This window comes from Citrus sinensis, chromosome 2 (assembly GCF_022201045.2).
Source record: "Citrus sinensis cultivar Valencia sweet orange chromosome 2, DVS_A1.0, whole genome shotgun sequence".
Taxonomy (NCBI): Eukaryota; Viridiplantae; Streptophyta; class Magnoliopsida; order Sapindales; family Rutaceae; genus Citrus; species Citrus sinensis.
This window is the reverse complement of record NC_068557.1, coordinates 19,384,878-19,407,227: the sequence shown is the minus strand read 5'-3', so window position 1 is coordinate 19,407,227 and position 22,350 is coordinate 19,384,878. Positions and strand designations below refer to the sequence as shown.

At 37.2% G+C, this 22,350-nt stretch overlaps 2 protein-coding genes across 3 annotated transcripts; one reads left to right on the top strand and one right to left on the bottom strand.

The window, feature by feature from the left end:
* Window positions 1–13,263: 13,263 nt before the first annotated feature.
* LOC102625228 (uncharacterized) lies at window positions 13,264–15,646 on the bottom strand. 2 transcript variants are annotated; one of them, XM_006469589.4, is made up of 3 exons: window positions 15,328–15,641; window positions 14,842–14,865; window positions 13,264–13,901 (listed from the first exon to the last, which is right to left on the bottom strand). In XM_006469589.4, exons 1-3 carry the CDS (start codon window positions 15,521–15,523, stop codon window positions 13,555–13,557), a joined length of 567 nt encoding a protein of 188 aa, XP_006469652.1. In that variant the 5' UTR covers window positions 15,524–15,641; the 3' UTR covers window positions 13,264–13,554. The 2 variants fall into 2 exon arrangements, with proteins under 2 accessions (XP_006469652.1, XP_006469653.1); XM_006469590.4 differs by lacking the exon at window positions 14,842–14,865 and having other exon boundaries at window positions 15,328–15,646.
* Window positions 15,647–16,882: 1,236 nt separating this feature from the next.
* On the top strand, window positions 16,883–17,994 carry LOC107175744 (uncharacterized). Its single transcript, XM_015527476.1, has 2 exons — window positions 16,883–17,444; window positions 17,513–17,994. The coding sequence occupies exons 1-2, from the start codon at window positions 16,883–16,885 to the stop codon at window positions 17,992–17,994; spliced, it is 1,044 nt and encodes a 347-aa protein (XP_015382962.1).
* The last annotated feature ends 4,356 nt before the right edge of the window (window positions 17,995–22,350 follow it).

Here is a 22,350-nt window from a genome sequence, read left to right as displayed (position 1 = left end):
ATGAATGCCTTGAGTTTATTTATGGTCACGTGAATGGGGTCGTCATAAATGGGTGGCTTGCAAAGCTACCGCTGGTCGCAATTGATTGACGTGCCACCCAACTTGTTAATTAAAATAAGGAAACGACAGAGATGAAGATATAAATTCGACCAGTCATTTATGAGGCGCTAAATTGCTGACCAATTGAATGACACTGAATCCAAAATGGCATGGCAGTAATAATAAATAAGGCAAATGACCTTCACATCACGTTAAACCCCACAGGTATGGCCAACGGGCCTGGGCCGGCAAAGGATGCCTACGCGTGTTCGTGCTCGTGCCGTGCCGTGTTCATTATTTATTTTGTCATGCCGTACTGTGCCAACCCGGCACACGTGTCGTGCCATGAGCTGTGCCGTGCTGTGCCTAAGAAAAATAATCTACTAAGTGTTTTTATTTTTTTTATTTTTTTAAGAGCGTATGCTAAATTGTTGTCTTATTTTTTTTAAGTTTATGTATTTTTTTTTATCCATATGCCTTTATTTTAATTTAATAAAATACAAATTTAAAACTCAAGTTCATATTCAATAATAATAATAATAAGAGAATGTAATATTAGTTACTGAGTTTGACTCTATGGTATTAGAATTCTTTTTTAGCACTTAACAATAACAATAATAATAATTTTTTTAAGGGTTAACTCAATTGTTAACTTGAAATTACGTAGAGTCATATATCATAGTTTATAATAATATTAATACATATTTATAAAATCATTATATTTATAATTTTATTTATTAAAAGCATAATATCAATATTTATTTAATAAATTATAAACATAAATCAATTATAATTTTTTTTGAAACTAAGAATTAAATAAATTTAAAAAACTTGAGCCAATAAAAGATCTTAAAAGATTCAATTTCAAGTTATTTATAAAATCATAAAATTTTAAGTTTACTTTCATTAAAAAATGAAATGTGCTTATTGCGTGCTTTTTCGCGTGCCGTGCTTTGACCCATCTCTAATCGTGTTGTGCTTTTAAGGCCCGCGTGCCTAAAATCTAAGCCCGGCATTGCCTACGTGCGTGTTGTGCCGTGCTGCGTGCTCTACCGAGATGTGCTCGTGCCGTGCCGTGCTGTACGGACACATGCCGTGCCTCGTGCTGTCCGGCCCATTGGCCACCTTTACCCACAACAAGTCCCGAACGCAGCGTTTTGTTTATAATATATATTGTCACTGTTACGCATTAACTTGTCAACACATGCGCCGTTCACAAGCATCATTCACAACACCTCTCTCACGGCACACGCTCTCTTGCTCTCTCCCTCACGGCTCACTGCCCCAAATCTCATTAAGCCACCAATCTCCCGTTCATCCTCACCATGCTCCGTCAGTGGCTCTCTCTCTGCCCCCCCCCTCTCCCCTTCCAAATCCAGCACAAAAACGCATGGATCACTTCCTCCCTCTCCCTCCCCCCCCCCCTAAAAAAAAATCCAGCAGCCAATTGACTTTCAGGGGTAGCAGAGAGTCCCAAGAAAAGATAGACTAGTATTAATACGGCATGGAAAACTCCATGACACAGCCATGTCAATACCAGTACAGACCATAATCAGATTTGGATTAGAATGCATATGTATATTATAAAATTAAAATTATTAATGCAGGATACAAAGTGTTAAATAAGATCCTAAGGTTGCACACTTGCACTTTTTAAACTAGTAATAAATTAGACTGACTAAATAGAAAATTAGACTTTTAAAAGTGAGGTAGTCAATCACAGATAAGGTTCATTCTGCTTGTGAAAAGCAATGACATGTCACTGCAAAAAAGCAATCACGTCCACGAACCATGTGAACTTTAGTGGGGGGGGGGGGGGTGGTGAGGATGAAGGGGAGATTTGTGGTAGTGAGCCGTAAGGGAGAGAGCCAGAGAGGGAGTGTTGCGAACGGTGTGTGTGCGCTGAGAAGTCAACACGTAACAGTGACCATATATAGTATTAACAAAAACGCTGCGTTCGGGGCTTAGCATGGTGCTTAATGTGGTGTGAGTATCGGTGCTGAATAAATAATTCAATAACAGAGTCAGTTGAGAGTACGACCACGGAAACCAAGATGGGCTTTAAAGAAGCATGGGGTTGGGCTTGGTAAGCAGGGGCAGCTGCTGCCTGCCTGCTACTAACTACAAAGTAGAGAAATTGGGTACTATTCTCTATGTTGGGCTCTCAATCACATCGCTTTTAAGGTATATTTACTTTTTGAATTAGAGAATCGAAAAATCAGAATTATTAATAGGATTTACTTTATAAAATAAGTGTGAATTACAGTCGAAATCTCAGTGTGCGTTTGGTATTATTTTTTAAAGGGTTAATTTCAGCCTATCTCATTCGTGAAGTGACAATTTTTAAATCGTCCCTCTTATTATTGAAAATATCAAGTTACTCTCTAAAACTCGTTATCTTTAATCATTGATCGTCGTTGACTCATGAAAGTATAAAAATATCCGTACTTTAACAGAATATTCTTATAACGACATTGTGAGGATAAAAAAAAGGTTGATATGTGACTAGTCATTGGAAAATGAAAAAAGTAGTTGATGTATGACTAGTCATTGAAAAATAAAGGGAAATTATCATTTGTATACCCTTAGTTTACTCTATTATAAAAAATACTATAACACTTTGAGGGTGTATCAATCGTCCACCTTAAGTTGACAAAATGTATCAGCTGACCACCAAACAGTTAGTTGCCGTTTAAGTATGATGACGTCAGAAGGGTAATTTGGTCTTTTCATATAATACAAGTGATCATTTAAGGGTATACAAGTGATAAAAAGAGAATTTAAGGGTATACAAGTGATAATTTTCAAGGGTAAAATCGTCAATTCACTGTAACTCCGTTAACTTTCAAACGACAACTAACGGTTTTGTGGACGATGGATACACCCTAAAAAATGTTGTAGTATTTTTAATAACAGAGCAAATATAGGGTATATGAATGATAATTTCCAAAAAATAAATTAAAAAAAATTGAAATGACTTAATGGCCCTAAATAAATTGATAGTTTTCTTAAATTAGACATGTTAGTTAAATAAATTACAAGATATGTCATCATATATAAATTACGATAATGTCATCTTCGTCTTTTTCTTTCATTTATCTTCATCTTTTCTTTAATTTTTTTCTCATCCTTACTCCTTTGTCTTTTCCTTTCATTTGTTTTTTTCATCATTCTTACTCCTTCATCTTTTTCTTCATTTTTTTCTTTTCTTTCATTTACATGACTCCAGTAACTTTTTTTCTTTCCTTTAATTTTTCTTATCCTTACTCCTTCCTCTTTTCATTTCATTTTTTTTTCTTATCCTTACTTCTTCTTCGTCTTTTTCTTCATTTTTTTCTTTCATGTACATGACTCTAGTAGCTTTTTTTTTTCCTTTCATTTTTCTCATCCTTACTCCTTTTATTTGTTTGGCGAAACTCCAATTGCATTTTTCTTTTGTTCTTTGATTTTCCTTTTTTTTATATCTATATTTTCTTTAAGTACCTTTACAAAATGAAAAAAATATATAATGATAATAATAAAGAGGCAGACTTCTAAACTCCATGAATTTTACAATAATAATGATATTTGGGATTACTTAATTTTAGATTATAAATATTTTTAATCTTGAACTAACCATATTATTAATAATAGAATGAATTTATTTTATTATTGTTTATTTTTTTCAGTTTGATGAATAAGCAAAGGATTTGAAGAGTTTTGGGTTGTGTGCAATGACAATGATTTTGGTGAGAATGGTTTTAAAGCTTTAGATTAAGTTTGTGGTTGCATTTTTCTTTTGTTCTTTGATTTTTTTTATCCATATATTTTTTTAAATACCTTTGCAAAAGGAAAAGGAATAATAATGATTATAATAATAAATATAAAAATGTAAAATATTATTCTTTTTCCATTTATAACTTTAATTAATTTCTTTATTTATTTTTAAAATAAATTTTTTAAATACAAAAAATTAAAATTTAATCAATTCGAACAAAATTAGACTTATAGATGCAAAATGAAAATATTAGGGATGCATATCATAAATATTTAAAATATTTATGTGTGTTTTGAAAAACTTAGAAATATTTGAGCCCATAAAAATTAACCCATACAAAGGTTTGACTTTTTTCCTTTTTTGACTCTTAGAGGAATGCACAAATATTGTTTTACCCTTTTAGCCGTTAAAAGTAATAGACATGTAACGATTTTTGAGGGGTAACTTAATGTTTTTAATAGTAAGGAGGACAATTTGAAAATTGTCACTTTGTGAGGGGGTAGACTGAAATTAACCCTTTTTTAAATAATGTTTTTGAATTTACTTTATAGAATAAAAATGATTAGTTTTTGGTGAAATTGAAAATGTGTTTGGTTGATTGTTTAAAAATAGTATATGAAAATGAAAACAGTAAAAATATATTTGGTTGTTTGTCTAAAAATTTAGTGACAATGAAAAACAATGATGAAATAATTTAATGAAATCTTTTTCAATATCTAAATATTTTAAATGGTCTTTTATTATTATTATTATTATAGATGCTAATTTTAACAAATAACTACAATAGTTATAAAAGGGCATAATTTATAATATAGATTTTATATCATTTAAAACATTATTTAATTATATTGTTTGATGATTTATACACATAAATTATAGATGATATATAATTATAGCAATTTGATATTCGTTAAAACACTAACTATAATATTTGTAAAGAATTAAAATAATATTGGCGTACTACTTTTTAAAATTTATTAGCATATTATAAAAAGAAAAAGTAAATTATAACATGAATAAATAATATAGTATTAACAAAGTGAGTGGATTGTGGGACCTGTGCAGTGTGAATAGTGGTGCTTGGTGTAGAGAAAGACGAGAGAAATTTACCCCCTCTCTCTATCCACCCACTCTCTCTCTTCCCTCTTCTTTAGTTCTCTCATCTTTCTCTTATTTTTCTCTACATTTATCATTTTTCATTATTCACAAACAAAAGCATAAAAGTTGAAGCTTTAGTGGGTCCATAAAAAAAAAAGTTGAAAGGTTATCTTTTACTTTCTTTTGTTAAAGTGAAAAACAAGATGATTTCATTTTTGTTGGAGAATAGAAACCAAGCACATTTTCTTATTTTATGTTTTTGTAAAATGAAAAATGGCAGATGTAAAACGATACAAAACACACCCTTAAAGTCTCCAATTTAGGAATGGTAGATGGAAAATTGATTCCCAAGGAGTTAAAAATTAGGGACTGTTTGTTTTCTTTCACTTAATGACTTAACTTACTGCAATTAAGAATTAGGAACTTAATTACAATAAGTTAAGTCATTAAGTCTGTCTGTTTTTTCAACTTAATGAAAAATTTCAGTTATTAAGCTAATTTTTTTTTAGCTTTTTACTTAATCTAAAAAGTTTAAATGACACCATTAAAAAATATTCTCAAAAATATCCCTATCCAATTAATTAATTTCATCTACACCTAAATAAGTTTAATAATTAACATTATTATCCATCTATATAACTTAAGATAATATAGTAGTAGACTTTATTAATTTTTTTATGAATATTTTTTTATATAAAATATCCTCAACAACAATAAAATTGTTGTTGTTGATACAACATCAATAAAATTTTATGATTGATACAAACTAATATATAATATTAAAGGGTTGTATTCAATTAAGCATAATTATGTTATAAAAATATATTATCTTATTTATGTTCTTTGAGATATTATTAATTGGTTGTAAGGGCACATATATAAAAATACTGGTTTTCATATTTTTTAAAGTTAAAAAACAAACAAATTTAATACTTATTTTTAGTGACTCAGACAAAAAAATAAATACATTATTCATATTCAGACATTTATATCTATTTAAAATTTAGACTAAGTTGCTGTTTGTTTTTTAGTCTGAAGTCTGAATTTAACTTTTTTTAGACATTTGTTTATTTTAGGTTGTTTGTTTTTTTAATTTATCACTTATTGTCAAACAATTTTATCTAAATAGAAAAAGTAGAAAAAATTCAATTTTATCTGAAATCTGATGTCTAAATAGAAAATTTCAATTTCAAATCTCAAAAATACCCTCAACAATTCATGTATTTCCAATATTATGTATAAACCTAATATTTTTTGTATTATTCTTGAAGTTATTTTTTTAATTGCTTTAAATTTTTATTCACATGATGACATTAACTAAATTAAAATATTAAACAAATCAAATTATGTTCATTGTGATTACTCAAAAATAAAATAACAGTTTTGTCTTTATAATAAAATTTGATTTTATCATTACATCTTTTATTAAAAAATTAAATTAAGATTAACAATGGTAGCATTTTTTTTAATGTTACTAAACTAATCAACTTGTGAAAATTATAAATTGTAAAGAACAAATATATACACCACTTAAAAAATGATATTTATGTCAAATTATTAACTTTTAAGTTTTTCTCTTCAGATGTTGAAAAAGAAAAAACAAACATGTCCTTAAGATATTTTCATTCAGACCTATTCAGACTTCAACTAAATTTAATTATTCAGATTTCAGATTAAAAAAAAAAAACACAACCTAATTTAAGTCTTTTCAAATTTCAAATAAATAAACAAATGCCACCTTAGTGTCACGGGGTGATAGTTTTGCGCAGCAAGTTCCCGTGCGGCACTTGAGCGACCTTAGCGTGTGAGTCGCCAAGTAAGTCTAGATTACTCCCTAAACAAGCCAAGCACACACACTTGGAGAAAATGTTAAGGGTAGTAAAAGTGGAATGGCCAAAGATGATTGTATTACACTTTGAATAATTACAAGAGTGTTTGTACAAGAGAGCTTGAGAGCTAGTGTGCTAGGTGTGTTGTGTGGGTGTGTTGGTGGTTGTGTGAATGATGGGTGTTCACTCATATTTATAGGGGGTGGAGTGATAAGTTCTAGAGAACTCTACTACAAGTGGCAAAACACTAAGGGACCCAAGTGGTGAGTCCTAGAAAGTTCTAGTGAATGGGTAATATGTAGAGAGTTCTAGACCTTTGGGCCTTGGTGGACTTTGGGCCTTGGTGGGGGTTTTGCTAAGTGCACCCCAGCTAGTTAGTTGTCTTGGTGGCCCAATTTCGAAGTTAACCCCCACTTCTAAGTGTATCCACCTTGAGTGCCAAGCGAGCCCGTGACAATCCTCCCCCACCTATGTTCGCGGCGTCCTCGTTGCGTTGTTGTGTTTGTAGAGCTGCACATGTTCTGCGAATTGCCATAGATCGTCTTTGCGCTCCCATGTTGCTTCACTCTCGGGGAGGTTCTTCCATTTCACCAAGTACTCGTTGTAAGCCGGTATGCCCCGTCTTCGAATTACTCGATCCGCAAGAATGTACTCCATGTCCTTGTCAATAGCGGTGACAACGGCGGTTGGGGCACGCCTTGACTTGCCTTGGCTTGGATCTCCCGCGTCTCCGTGGTATGGCTTGAGCAAGCTCACGTGAATGACCGGGTGGATCTTGAGTCTTGATGGAAGTTGGAGTTGGTAGGAGACCTTGCCCACGCGTCGAACTACTTCGAAAGGCCCTTCATATCGTCTCACTAACCCTTTGTGGACTTTCCGCAACGTCTTGAACTGTTGGGGTAGGAGCTTCACCATCACTTGGTCGCCTTCCTTGTACTCGACGTGGCGTCTCCTTGAGTCAGCCCACTTTTTCATTCTTCGAGTGGCCTTGTCGAGGTATGCTCGCGTGATATCCGCTTCTTCATGCCATTCGCGAGCGAGTTTGTGGGTTGCTGGGCTCTTTCCTTCATAGGTCGAGGCTATGGCATTGGGCGTCGTCGGCTGAAATCCCATGATGATCTCGAATGGACTCTTGCCCGTAGCCTCGCTCCGTTGTAGGTTGTATGAGAATTGGGCAACGTCCAACAACTTTCCCCAATCTCGCTGGTGAGCGCTTACATAATGCCTAAGATACATCTCAAGTAGGCTATTGATGCGCTCGGTTTGTCCATCCGTTTGCGGATGAAAGCTTGTTGAGAACTTGAGGTCGGTTCCCAACATCTTGAATAGCTCCGTCCAAAAGCGTCTGGTGAAGTGTGGAGGTCGCTCACGATGCTTTTTGGAACTCCCCAAAGTTTGATGATGTGCTTGACAAATAGGCGGGTAGCCTCATCCGCTTTGCAATCGGTCGGTGCGGTGATGAAAGTCGCATACTTGCTATAGCGGTCGACTACCACCATGATGCTTCCGCACCCCTCGGACTTGGGTAGGGCCGAGATAAAGTCCATGGTGACACTCTCCCATGGTCTTGATGCTGTTGGTGAAGGCTCCAATAGTCCCACCGGAAGTTGGCGATCTGCCTTATCTTGTTGACACACGAGACATGTCCGCACGTAGGCCTCGATGTCATCCCTCATGTGAGGCCAAAAGTAGGAGGCTTGGATGAGTGCGGTCGTGTGCTCTACTACGGGGTGGCCAGCCCACTTCGAGTCATGGCACTCCTTGATCACCTCCCGCCGCAAATTTCCCCACCTTGGCACAAATAGTCGGTCTCCCTTGGTGAGGAAGATTCCTTCCTCTTGCCAAAATCGCCTCGTCTTCCCTTCAAGCACTTTCCCCAACAAGTCTTTCGCCAACGGATCTTGTTGGAGGCCTTCCTTGATGCGCATGACGAGATCGGATTTTGGCTGGCTCATGCTAAGTGTAACCAATTCCGCTTTGCGGCTTAGAGCATCCGCAACAACGTTGGCTTTCCTGGGCTTGTACTCGAGCCTATAATCAAATTCCGCAAGAAAGTCTTGCCACCTTGCTTGCTTGGGGCTCAACTTCTTTTGTGTTTGGAAGTAGCTTGTGGCTACGTTGTCCGTCAAGATCACGAAGTGTGAGCCAAGCAAGTAGTGTCGCCACACTCGTAGGCAATGGACAATGGCTGTCATCTCCTTCTCTTGCACGGTGTAGCGGCGTTCTGTGTTGTTGAGCTTCCGGCTCTCGAATGCTATGGGGTGACCTTCTTGCATGAGTACTCCGCCTATGGCAAAGTCGGAGGCATCCGTTTGAACCTCAAATGGCTTTGTATGGTCTGGAAGTGCAAGGACGGGCTGTTCGGAGATAGCCTTCTTCAATTCTCCGAAAGCGCGTTGGCATTCCTTGGACTAATGCCACGTACGGTTCTTCTTCAGCAGCTCGGTCAAGGGTGCCGCTTTAGCCGAATACCCTTTGATGAAGCGGTGGTAATAGTTCACCAACTCGAGGAAAGACCGGAGTTCGGGTATATTGGTAGGAGGTTGCCATTCAAGTATAGCCTTTACTTTTGAGTCCTCCATCATAAGTTTCCCGTCTGCTATCTTGTAGCCAAGAAACTCCACCTCTCGTTGGGCAAATGAGCACTTCTCCAGCTTGAGGTAGAGTTCATCGTTGCGTAGTACTTGGAGAACTTGCCGTAAGTGTTGGGCATGTTCCTCGAGTGTGGTGCTGTACACCACAATGTCATCCAAGTACACCACAATAAAGCGGTCGAGAAGCGGTTGGAGAACTTTGTTCATGAGAGTGCAGAATGTCGCCGGTGCATTGGTGAGACCAAACGACATAACAAGAAATTCGAAAGAGCCATACCTGGTCACGCACGTCGTCTTTGGTTCGTCACCCTTGGTGATGCGCACTTGGTAGTACCCGGACCGTAGGTCGAGCTTGGTGAAGTACCGCGCGCTGCCGAGTTGATCGAACAAGTCCGCAATCAAGGGGATCGGGTACTTGTTCTTGATTGTAATCTTGTTGAGCGCCCGATAGTCGATGCACATGCGTAGAGATCTATCCTTCTTCTTTTGAAAGAGCACTGGTGCACTGAATGGGGCCTTGGAAGGGCGGACGTAGCCCGCGTCGAGCAAGTCTTTGAGTTGCCTCCGCAACTCTTTTAACTCGGGTGGCGCCATGCGGTAAGGCGCTAAGGCTGGCGGCTTCGCGCCTTGCTCTAACTCAATCTCATGTTCCACCTCTCGACTTGGTGGGAGCTTCTTCGGGAGCTTCGGAGGCATGACGTCCTTGAACTCGTCGAGGACGGCTTGAATGAGTGGAGGAGGTTGGCTTGACAAGTCTTCTCGACCCTCTTCATTATTCACCTCCCGAATGGAAACCAAGAAGCTAGGGTCCTTCCGAAAAGCCTTTTTGAACTGCATGGCGGAGAGCGCCTTGTCCGCGGTCTTCGAGTGCTCGGCTGGAACCATGCACGCCATACTCCCATCGAGGATGCTTAGGGAGTTCGTGGCCGGCAGTGGAAACGCATGGACTCGGTCGAAGAACTCCATGCCGAGGACCATCTTGAAGTCGTCCATGGGCACGATCGAGAAGTCGAGCTTTCCACTCCACGTTCCAAGAATAACGCGCACTCCTTGTGCGGTGCCCGCAATGGGCTTGGCGGGTGAGTTTACCGCCTTCATTGTGCCTCCGTCCTTTGTCGCCTTTAGGCCTATGTGCTTAGCCTCTTCTTCCGAGATGAAGTTGTGGGTGGCTCCGGTGTCGAGCAATGCCCGAACAGCTTGCCCATTAACTGTGGCATTCACATACATGAGCCCTTTCCTCGTGGCTGTGGGCGGATGGCTTTCAAGCGCTCCAAGGCGTTTGAGGGAACCCACTCTAGGTTGGGGTTCTTCCGGTGTCGATGGAGAGTCGCCCTTGAGCTGAGCGGCGAGGGTGCTAAGCGACTTTTTCTCCGGACAGTCGTGCACCCAATGAGGGCCATTGCAAATGAAACATGGGCTTCGAGGCTTTGGCGGCTGCTGTTTTTCTGTCTTGCCTTGCCTGCTCTTGCCGCTTGGAGGCTTTTTCTGTCCCCATTCCTTGCGGTTGCGGCCCTTGTCCTTTCGGCCCTCTCCCCCACCTTTGCCGTGGCTAGGCCTCTTGTCTTTGGGCTGGGCGGAGTAATCGGAGAGTGAATCCGCAATGGCAATGTCGTCGTCGAGAGTTTGCACGCCATGCCTATCAAGCTCCGTCTTGGCCCAATCTTTAAGGCCGTCTTGAAAGTAGAAGAGAGAGTCCTTATCGGACATGTCGGAAATCTCAAGCATAAGGGTGGTGAAGTCGTTGATGTAATCGCGGACGTTACTTGTTTGCTTAAGCCGACGTAACCGCGCTCGTGCTTCCTTCTCCGCATTGCTTGAGGCAAAATGCTTGCGAAGTTCCTGCTGAAATTCGGCCCATGTGCTGATGGCACAAATGCCCTTGCCCATCTCACCGTGTTTCCACTGCCACCATAGTTGCACGGAGCCTCAGAGGAATGTAGGCGCGGTGCCTACCTTTGACGCATCATCTCGGACACCCATCGCGTCGAAATATTGTTCTAGCCCAAACAGGAAGTTATCAACCACAATGGCGTTGCGTGCACCATCATAAGTATCAGGCTTGGGCACGTCACTACGGCGCGCATCACTCGAGCTTGCGGGAACCGCAGCCGAGCTAGGCATGAGTGTGCGCTTGTGCCAAGCCCAATCCGAACGGACCTCGTCAACCTCCGCACGGACTGCACGCAACTCATTTTGTACAAAGGTACGCAAACTGAGCAGCTCGTCATGGATGCTCGAAACTCCCCTCGGAGAGAGTCGGCTTGGTCTTGCATGAGGGCTTTGGTGGCTACTGTGAATTCGCCATATTCGCCCTCAAGGCCATCGACTCGCTCCTCTAATGTATCAAGGGTGTCTTGGACAGCAGCCATTGACGTTTCGAACATGGCAACACGAGGTTCCAATGCATCCATAGAAGGGGCTTTGGACTTACCTCGGGACTTTGGCTGTCCGCGTCCTCCCTCCTCGCGGCCACGAGCTTGCTCCTGTACCTCCGCACCGAGTGTGCCCTCTTGCAATGTGCTGGAAGGATTGGCCATCGTCTATGAGCTAGTTTGCGTGTGGGTGCAAACCGTAACTCTGATACCACTTGTCACAGGGTGATAGTTTTGCGCAGCAAGTTCCCGTGCGGCACTTGAGCGACCTTAGCGTGTGAGTCGCTAAGTAAGCCTAGATTACTCCCTAAACAAGCCAAGCACACACACTTGGAGAAAATGTTAAGGGTAGTAAGAGTGGAATGACCAAAGATGATTGTATTACACTTTGAATAATTACAAGAGTGTTTGTACAAGAGAGCTTGAGAGCTAGTGTGCTAGGTGTGTTGTGTGGGTGTGTTGGTGGTTGTGTGAATGATGTGTGTTCACTCATATTTATAGGGGGTGGAGTGATAAGTTCTAGAGAACTCTACTACAAGTGGCAAAACACTAAGGGACCCAAGTGGTGAGTCCTAGAAAGTTCTAGTGAATGGGTAATATGTAGAGAGTTCTAGACCTTTGGGCCTTGGTGGACTTTGGGCCTTGGTGGGGGTTTTGCTAAGTGCACCCCAGCTAGTTAGTTGTCTTGGTAGCCCAATTTCGAAGTTAACCCCCACTTCTAAGTGTATCTACCTTGAGTGCCAAGCGAGCCCTTGACATTAGTCTCCCATTCCCGGGAATACCAACTCTACTCTCATCGAAATTTTAAAATTTCGAAAACACTCTCATTCAATTTAAAAATAGAAATGGCAAAAAAAAAAAAACAAAAAGAATAGAAAACACAGTAAACTGTCACTACCAATCGAAGCCTCATTGATCTTCTTCGTCTTCGCCAAATCGTCGCTACCAAAATCAATGCCATCGATTGTCAAGCAGCAAGCAGCAGCCGTCATAGATGATGATGTCGACGATGCCGACGATGATGATGCGATTTAGATCCGATTTCGATTTGTTGCTGCCTTTGTTGATGATGATTTTGATTATTATTATTATTATTATTATTATTTTGAAATGTGTTGTTGTTGTTATTATTATTATTATTATTAATGATAAAAAATATTATGATTAATTAATATATCAATATTAATGATAATATTATTATTACTAACAATAATTATTAATAAGAATAATTTTTTAATAATAATTATGACAATAATTAATTAGGACATTTTAGTTATTTGAAACAATCTTAATGATTCAGATTTTGATTTCAAACCAAAATAAACACATCAATGGTAACCATAATTCAGCTCATTTCGATCTCAAATCCTACCACTAAGATAAATAATTTATTATAATTTTCATTCTTCATTATGATTATAGCTCACTTTTATTATAATTTATTTCGATTTCAGTTTAGTAAATGCATCATTAATGTCAATTTTGTTCTATTGCTGGAATGGCTTGAAGAAAACAAACAGCTGTAGACTGTAGTAATCACTTATGAACACAAAATCCTCAATTGCAAATCGAAATTCAGAAACAAACTTAAGCTTTATAAATAGACATTGAACTATAACTGGCACTTCGATTTCACACCGACCACAGCTTCTTGTCTTGTTTGACAGTTGAGCGTGGAGGCTATCACTAGAAACGGAACAATACACTGTAATTTGAAAGGCTTCAAAAATAAGACTGTCTATACTTGCTATTAACCACAATAAATAAATCAGATAGCTAAAGATGTGTTCATCACATTTCACGAATATCATGCCTTTGGGGTGAGACCTCATGAGATTTTATACAACATCGTGGTCGTTCTTTTTCTATCTAGCCTGTGCAGTTCCTTGAGACTGAGCATGTGACCTCGTAATTCCTTCTCTCCAACCTTTCTGGCGAGCCCTCTGTTCCCATGTCGCTGTCAGTTTCTTCTGTGCTGCTAGTGCTGCTTCAGCTTTCTCCCTTGCTTCTTCACAAGTTTCCATACCTGAATTGCACTTGTCTGCTTCCTTTTGATACTGAGATGTAAGCTTCTTAGCCTCAAGCAAAGCCATGTCTGCACGCTGCTGATTTTCCAAAGCTTCAGCTTCCCGTAGCTTCAGTTCCTCAGCCAATAGCTCTGCAAAATTTTTCTCAGTGTCTTCACTCACTTCTGGATCATGCTTTGCACAATCTGCATGAACCAATTGAAATAAAAGAAATAGTACAATTAGTACAATTAAGCATCTGGAAGTATGCAAAAAATTAAAAAAAAAAAAAATAACAGCTTGTTCATTACCTAAAACCAAACTTAAACCAAGCAATTTTGAAGTTACAAAACAAATAAAAAAGAGTAAATTTATTATCCACATAAAATAAACCACACATGTTAATCATTACATTCCATCACTAAGAATTGTTCTGCGATGGGACTGCCATCATGTTATTGTTATGATCATTCTGATGCAGTGGCATTCAAAGAGAAGATTACTGAATGATTTTAGATAATAACAGATTACAAATGGTCAAAAATCTAAGGGCTTGATTTTTACCGTGTCATTTGTTTTAGAGACATCAGAGCTCTCTCTGACTGTCATGAATAATAAGCACTCTAGAACCAGCCTATCAATCATGTTAAAAGGACAGTTAAAAAAGGGTGCATCAAAGGACGTTTCATGCAAGGAGAAGGAATGGTTTTTATTTAATTGACTGTTTCTGAAGAGCATCAATATCATTACAAGTTTTGGAATTTTAGTTGTACAGTTTCTAATGAAATCATATGCCTATGAAGCCACCTTTTCAGGCTGCAAGCATGGTGCTACGAAATTATAATGGGCAAGGTTTTGAGTATATCAGTGCTACACCCAGTTAACCATTTTCTACATAATAGGTACTAATGTACTATATGTTCACATAGCCCTTCCCAGATTTGAAAGTAATCTATATGACAAATTAGAAGAAAAACAAGAATGGTTTGTATCTGAAGAGAATGCTCCGACAAAAACAAGTGCTGCATTATGGCAAGGAGTGTAATGGTTCCTTTCCTCGTGCCACATTGGTGACAAAATCATAGACAAAGAAACTAATTCAATAACACCTTTCTTTAACAGTCAAGTTTTGATAAGGAAAATAACCTGTAATGGATGCATTGCCAAGTCCTGCACAAATATATAAAAAAAAAAAAAAAACACTAAAGTGAGCACAAGTTTGATTTTTGTACAAATCCCAAAAAGAATCAGAATGTTAAAATAGCTACACATAACTAAAGTAATTAGCTAAATGCAAAACAATTTTACATGAAAACCAAGCCAGTGGCTAAAATGCACAAATTCAAGTCAAAGTGACTGCCGCATACAAAACAAGTATAAATTTCAGCTACGGCTTTTACTACTTGGAACCGACAACCATAACTTCATCGTGAGTATTTACTGAATGCTTTGTACATACTTGCACTATAAAATAAAATGCTTCATAGACGATCTTAAGAAGTTCAATTCTAGCTGTTGATGGGATTGATCAACACTAAAAAAGAAAATTTACCGCAGATCTAAACTAAAAACCAAATTAGGAATTATTGATACTGGATCTAAGCAGATCGGGAAAGTGGAAAAAGAAAGTACCATCTGGGATTGAAAGGAGAGGCTGAGAAGAGCAGTCGCAAACGCAAGGAGGACACGTGGCGGCGGAGGAGTGGCTGACGGCGTCTAAACCCTCCATGAAGTGCCAGTAGAGAGGCGGACCGACTATGTATCCGAACAAGCAAAGCCCCAGTAAACTCAAACCCACCTTCGCTATCGCCGCTTGATTCACCGCCATTGCCCTCTGTCGTCGGTTGTATTGACGAAAACGACACGCGGAGTGGGTATGATGAATGAGAGTTGCGCTGGACTGTTACCGCATCGTCGTCAAGTGTAGCTTTCTTTTAAATCTTAATTATTTGCTAACGGTTTTCGACGGCCTAATCTGAACGCGCTTTAAGACTGTTGACTACAATCCACTGTTAAGTGTACCCCGTTCAGTTAATAAATACACCTTCTCCTTAATTAATAATTTTCAAAAGGGGTGTAATCAGAAAAAGATTAATTTAGAATAGATTAGCTAAAAGTCCAATAGACCAAATTTTATGTGTTTGAGAAAAATAAAAACCCTCCCTTATTTATCGTTTGCGCGGGCTACTGGCGCCGCTCTAAAACACCTCTTAAATCTATTTTCTTTATAAACAATGCTAGATATTCTAATATTTAAATTTTAATTGATATGTCATTCATTTATTAGATGATATTAAATAATTTTATAAGATGTGGAATTTATCATCCAATAGATGAGTGACAAATAACATTAAAATTTAAGTTAGAACTCAAATGTTAAAATATCTAACATTATTATTTCTTTATTAACCCCATTAAAATATTTAAAAGTCTTACAAAATTCTTTTAATACTTCCATCAATGACAAAAATAACCTTAACTAAAACTCATTAGTGCAAACCTCATTTCAACATCAATGTTTCTTCCATTCAAAAGAAAAAATAAAGGGGTTTCTTCTCTTCATTGCAACCACCAGTAGTAAATTCCCCACCTAAAAAAAAAAAAAAAAAAACAATCTTTTTAATTTATGAAATCTTAGATTTCAATTTCAGGCACAATTCATTTAATCTCTCAATCAAAATATAAATTATGATAAGAGTTTATTTTAGCTATGAGGTCCAAACTACTAAAATTGATTTTTTTTTTCAATTGCATTGGGTCTTTTCTTCTTTTTCAAATCGTTATTTTGCTTATATGCAATAGCACTTCTTTTGGGATATGCATCACTTCTTTCGAAAGTAAAACTTATCATTGATCTCCTTTCTAGGGATGACAAAAAAACTTAACTCAGATTTTGATTAGCCAAAAATTTTTGGCTTTGACTCGAATTTAACAGTCAAGGTCAAGTTCGAACTTAAAAGTTAAAGCTTGATCAATTTCAGGAGGGTTCAGGCCTTATCTGCCCCAACTCGATTTGTAGAAAAGGGAAAAAAATATTTGTAATTAGAGAGGATTGTTAGTTGTAAATAAGAATAAATCAATGGTGTAAATTAGGAAATAACTAGTACATCTATATAACTAATTTTTTGGTCAGTTTCTTGATTTTATGTATTCTCTTGTATAAGAGGAATCTGTGTAACCTTTTACGATGGAGAGAAATATAGAAAAGTTTTCATGGTATCAGAGCCATCATAATCAACTGATTATGTCTACTTCAACTAGTTCTCCGACACAAACCCAAACTCTTAATACTGATACTCATCCAGTCCAAATTACCATTATTCGCCTTAATCGTGATAATTATTTAAGGTGGTCTCAATCCATTCGGATGTATATTAGAGGGAGAGGGAAGCTTGGATACCGGACCAGAGACAAGAAGGCAACAGCAACGGAGGATCCAATGTACGCGACCTGGGATGCAGAAAATTCGATAGTGATGACTTGGCTTGTGAACTCCATGGATGAGGACATTAGTTCCAATTATTTGTGTTACTCCACAGCCACGAAACTCTGGGACAACATGAATCAAATGTACTATAACTTGGGAAATCAGTCTCAGGTTTATGAATTGACTCTGAAACTTGGTGAAATTCGGCAAGGAAAAGACTCGGTGACCAAGTATTTCAATTCATTAAAACGTCTTTGGCAAGATTTGGATTTGTTCAATGATTATAGATGGAAATCCACAGAAGATGCCAAATATTACAACAGTATTGTTGAGGCTTCTTGAATTTATAAGTTTATTGCAGGACTCAACGTTGAGTTTGATGAAGTTCAGGGGCAGATATTGGAAGGAAGCCATTTTCTCCAATTGGCAAGGTGTTTGCTGAGGTTCGAAGAGAAGAGAGCCACATACATGTAATGCTAAGAAAGAAGACAACTGACGGGACTACTGAAAGTTTTGCTCTTTTTAGTGCAGAGGCTATTGCTAACAAAATAGCAAGATTTCAGCAAAAAACTAAAGAGAAGCCACAACTATTGTGTGACTATTGCAACAAACCATGTCATACTCAAGAAACATGTTGGAAAATCCATGAAAAATCACCAAATTGGAAGAGCAGCAAGTCGAGTGATGAAAATACCCGGTTGATTCCTACTGCAAATGATACTAAGACAGACCCCTTCACCAAGGAGCAGATGGATCACCTTCTGAAGCTGTTAAAACCCAATTACTCACCAAGTAGTATTCCTAGTATTTCTCTTGCACAAACAGGTAGCACACCCAATGCTCTTTCTTCATGTTCATATTATGCTCCTTAGATCATAGATTCAGGAGCTTCTGATCATATAACCAACCTTTTAAATTTGTTTTGCACTTACTCACCATGTTCTGGCCTGGACAAAATAAGAATTGCAGATGATACTTTCTCACCAATAGTAAGGAAATGTTTGATTAAATTATCCAAAAAATTAAACCTTAATTCTATTCTCCATGTTCCCAAGTTAGCTTGTAATATTTTATCTGTGAGTAAAATAACTAAAGATTCTAATTGCCGAGTGATTTTTTGTGATTCTTACTATGAATTTCAGGACCGAACCTTGGGGAAGAAAATTGGCGGTGCTAAATTGATTGGTGGCCTTTACTACTTTGATGATGATTTCTCTGGGAATAAAAAGGCTTAGGGCCTTAGTAGTGTTAGTTATAACTCTGTTTATGCACAAATAATGTTTTGGTATTTAAGACTGGGACATCCTAGCTTTCCATATCTTAAATATTTGTTTCCTACTTAATTTAAGGGTTTGGATTTTTCATCATTTTATTGTGAAAGTTGTTTATCTAAGATTTATCGTATTACTTATTTGCCAAAACCTTATATTCCTTCAAAACCATTTTATTTAATACATAGTGATGTTTGGGGACCTTCAAGAGTCATTACTATTTCAAAGATAAAAATGGTTTGTCATATTCATAGATGATCACACCCGTCTATGTTCGGTTTACTTAATGAGTGAAAAATCTGAAGTTGGAAAAAATTTTAAAGACTTTTACACAATGGTTGAAACTCAATTTCAAAAGAAAATTAGGGTTCTTCACAATGATAATGGAACCAAGCACTGTAAAGGTATTTTGGAAAATTTTTTGAAAGAAAAAGGTATTCATCACAAGTCCATTTGTGTAGATACTCATCAAGAAAATGGGATTGCTGAAAGCAAAATAAACATTTACTTGAAGTAACACGTGCTATAACATTTTTGATGAATGTTCCAAAATATCTTTGGGGAGAAGCTTTTTTAACAACAACTTATTTAATTAATAGGATGACTACACGTATTTTAAAATGTAGTACACCTCTAGAATGTTTTAAAAAATGTTTTTCTCTATCTAGAATGTACTCAAATTTACATCTAAAGATTTTTAGTTGTATTGTCTTTGTTCGTATATCTAATAACACTCAGTCCAAACTTGATCCAAGAGCAGAAAAATGTGTGTTTATAGGGTATGCCTCTAATAAAAAGGGATATAAGTGCTATAATCCTCAAACAAGAAAAAATTATGTGAGTATGGATGTCTCGTTTTTTGAAAATAAATCATACTTTCACAAAAATTCTCTTTAGGGGGAGTATGAGGTAATGGAATTTTTTTTTTAGATTTACCTCCTAACTCTTTACCAAAAGAAATTTTGACTATTATACCTCATTCTCTCATCCTACCATTCTCGACCTTCAAATTCAGGAAAAATGTGATGATAAAAACTCTGAGAACAGTGAGGGAAGTTCTGGTAATATAATGCCAAACATTATTGTATTTGAAACAGATTGAGAATCACTACTACAACTGGATTAAAATGATTCTAACACTAAGCTTTTGGTTTATACTCGGAGAAAACATCATCAAAATAGTCAAAGGCAGCCGGTTACTCTTGGTAATGATCAATCACAACCCTCGGGGATTGGACCTGCAAATATCACAAGTATTTTCGATTCTAATTTATCTTCAATTCCCATCACTTTCCCTAGCAAAGAATAATCAAACCTTAATATTCCCATTGCTATTAGAAAAGGAATCCGAAATCGTACTAGGAATCCTAGATATCCCATTGCTCAATATCTTTCTTATGACAAACTTTCTCACACTCATAGGTCATTTACCTCAAAAATCTCACACTTGTTTGTCCCGAGAAACATTCAGGAAGCTCTTAGTGATCCAAATTGAAAATTAGCAGTGATGCAAGAGATGAATACTCTTAGGAAAAGTGGTACTTGGGAGATAGTTGATTTGCCTAAAGTAAAGAAGGCTGTAGGTTGCAAATAGGTCTTTACTATGAAGTGTAAAGCAGATGGTAGCATAGAAAGGTATAAGGCAAGATTAGTAGCTAATGGATTCACTTAAACCTATAGGATTGATTATCAGGAGACCTTTGCTCCAGTAGCCAAGTTAAACTCAATTAGTATTCTATTATCTTTATCTATAAATCTGGACTGGCCATTACACCAATTGGATGTATAAAATGCTTTTTTGAATGGTGATCTTGAGGAAGAGGACTTTATGAGTCTACCACCCGGTTTTGAGAAGAATTTGGGATCAAAGAAAGTTTGTAGACTAAAGAAGTCGTTGTATGGCCTCAAGTAGTTTCCTAGAGCTTGGTTTGAGTGATTTGGGAAATCTGTAAAGAATTGTGCTTATTGTCAAAGACTAACTGATCATACTATCTTCTATAAACATGGTATAGAAGGTAGAGTTGTTATACTAATTATTTATGTGGATGATTGTTGTGCAAATTTTATTGAACTCACAAGTGCATGATTTTATTGTAGAATAAATTAATAGTGACGAGTGTCGATCCCATGAGGAGGTGGCTTTTAATTATATGTAGAATTAATTTTGTATGAGGGTGGTTGGATTTGCGGTGAAAGTGGCTTAGATTATCTTAAAATTAGAATTAAAATGACCAGAATAAATTAAAGAGAAATCTATTGAAATGAAACACTTGGATATCTAGATGCGTATCAACATGCACCATGGGCTAAATATTCCTTATTAGTGCCAATTAAATCATGAGGGGGGAATCCATATCTTATGAACCACACTCTAATTAATATAGTGCTAATGGCTTATCGTGCCAAATAATAATAACCTTATACTAGGGAGCCGGTGAAATCAGGGTGGTATCTAGACAAGATTATTATGATTTGTTGACGAGAAATCAAAACATCCACAAAAACTAAAGGGGAAGAGAAAGTAAATTTACCAATTAAAGCCCATGACACATGTTGAGACTTCACCTTCAACCCAAGCTTGAAAGAAAATTAGCTACTCATAATTGAACTAGAGGCAAAATAAAAATTTATTAAAATACGTAGAAAATACAAGATAGAGAAGGAATTACAGAAAATTGAGCCCAAAAATAGATTCAGAGATGCTAAACTAGGGGGAGGGGGCCCTTTTTTGTAGATACATTGAGTAAATTATGGCCATCAGATTAAAAACAGTTTGGACGCTCAGGATTGCGCCACGTCATCAGTCAACAGTACGCAGTTTGACCCAGCTTGAACATTAATGCGGTTTGGTTGAAAATAATTATGTGTATATGCATGTACCGTACTCGCAATTTTTGGTCAACTAACATGCTGCCATGTCACCAATTAACAATGTATAAAAATTTTAGTCAAACAGGATCATGACACCTCATCAGTCAATGCCACATCATCGGTCAATGCCACGTCATCGGTCCGTCTATGTGAACAATGTCATAAACAGTAACATAGACAGTACCGTATATGTGAATAGTACCGTGCATGTGAACAGTGCTATTTTTTCTTTTATGCTCCTTCTAAGGTTATCGACCGTCCTGAGTTTAAAAGTGATGTCCGTTTTGTCGTCTGATCTCTCATTCATTGTGAAATGACCATAATGCCCCTAAAATATATAAAATACTTAATTAAAATAAAACACACGTAATTAAATCATAAGAAGCTTAAATATATAAAAGTAGGGTGTTAGTAAGATTTGAAATGTAAAATGACGATTTTCTCCTTTATAAATATACATTTTCTAACACTCAACAATGATATAGTCATAGCAGGTGATGACAGTGAAGAACTAGAAAAATTGAAGAAGAGACTTGCAGCCGACTTCAAGATCAAGGATTTAAGGACATTGAAATAATTTCTTGAAATGGAATTGTTAGATCCAAAGAAGGTATATTTGTGAATCAACGTAAATACGTCCTTGATTTTCTTAATGAAACGGGCTTGCTAGGGTGTAAACCTGTGGAAACACCTATTGAGCTCAGCCTCAAATTATAGCCTCGTAAACCTGAAGAAGTTCTGGACAGAGAATAATATCAGAAAGTTGTTGGAAGACTGATTTACTTGTCACATACTTGTCTAGATATATCGTTTGCAGTGAGCATGGTTAGCCAATTTATGCATTCGGCTGGACAAGAACACTTCAATGCAGTTTATAGAATTCTCAGGTATTTGAAGGGAATTCCTGGAAGAGGTTTGTTATTCAAGAATCATGGGCACTTACAAGTTGAAGCCTATACTGATGCGGATTGGGCTGGAAGTGTTGTTGTTAGACGATCAACTTTTGGCTATTGCATGTTTGTTGGTGGCAATCTTGTTACATGGCAAAGTAAGAAGCATAATGTGATGGCAAGAAGCAGCGCAGAA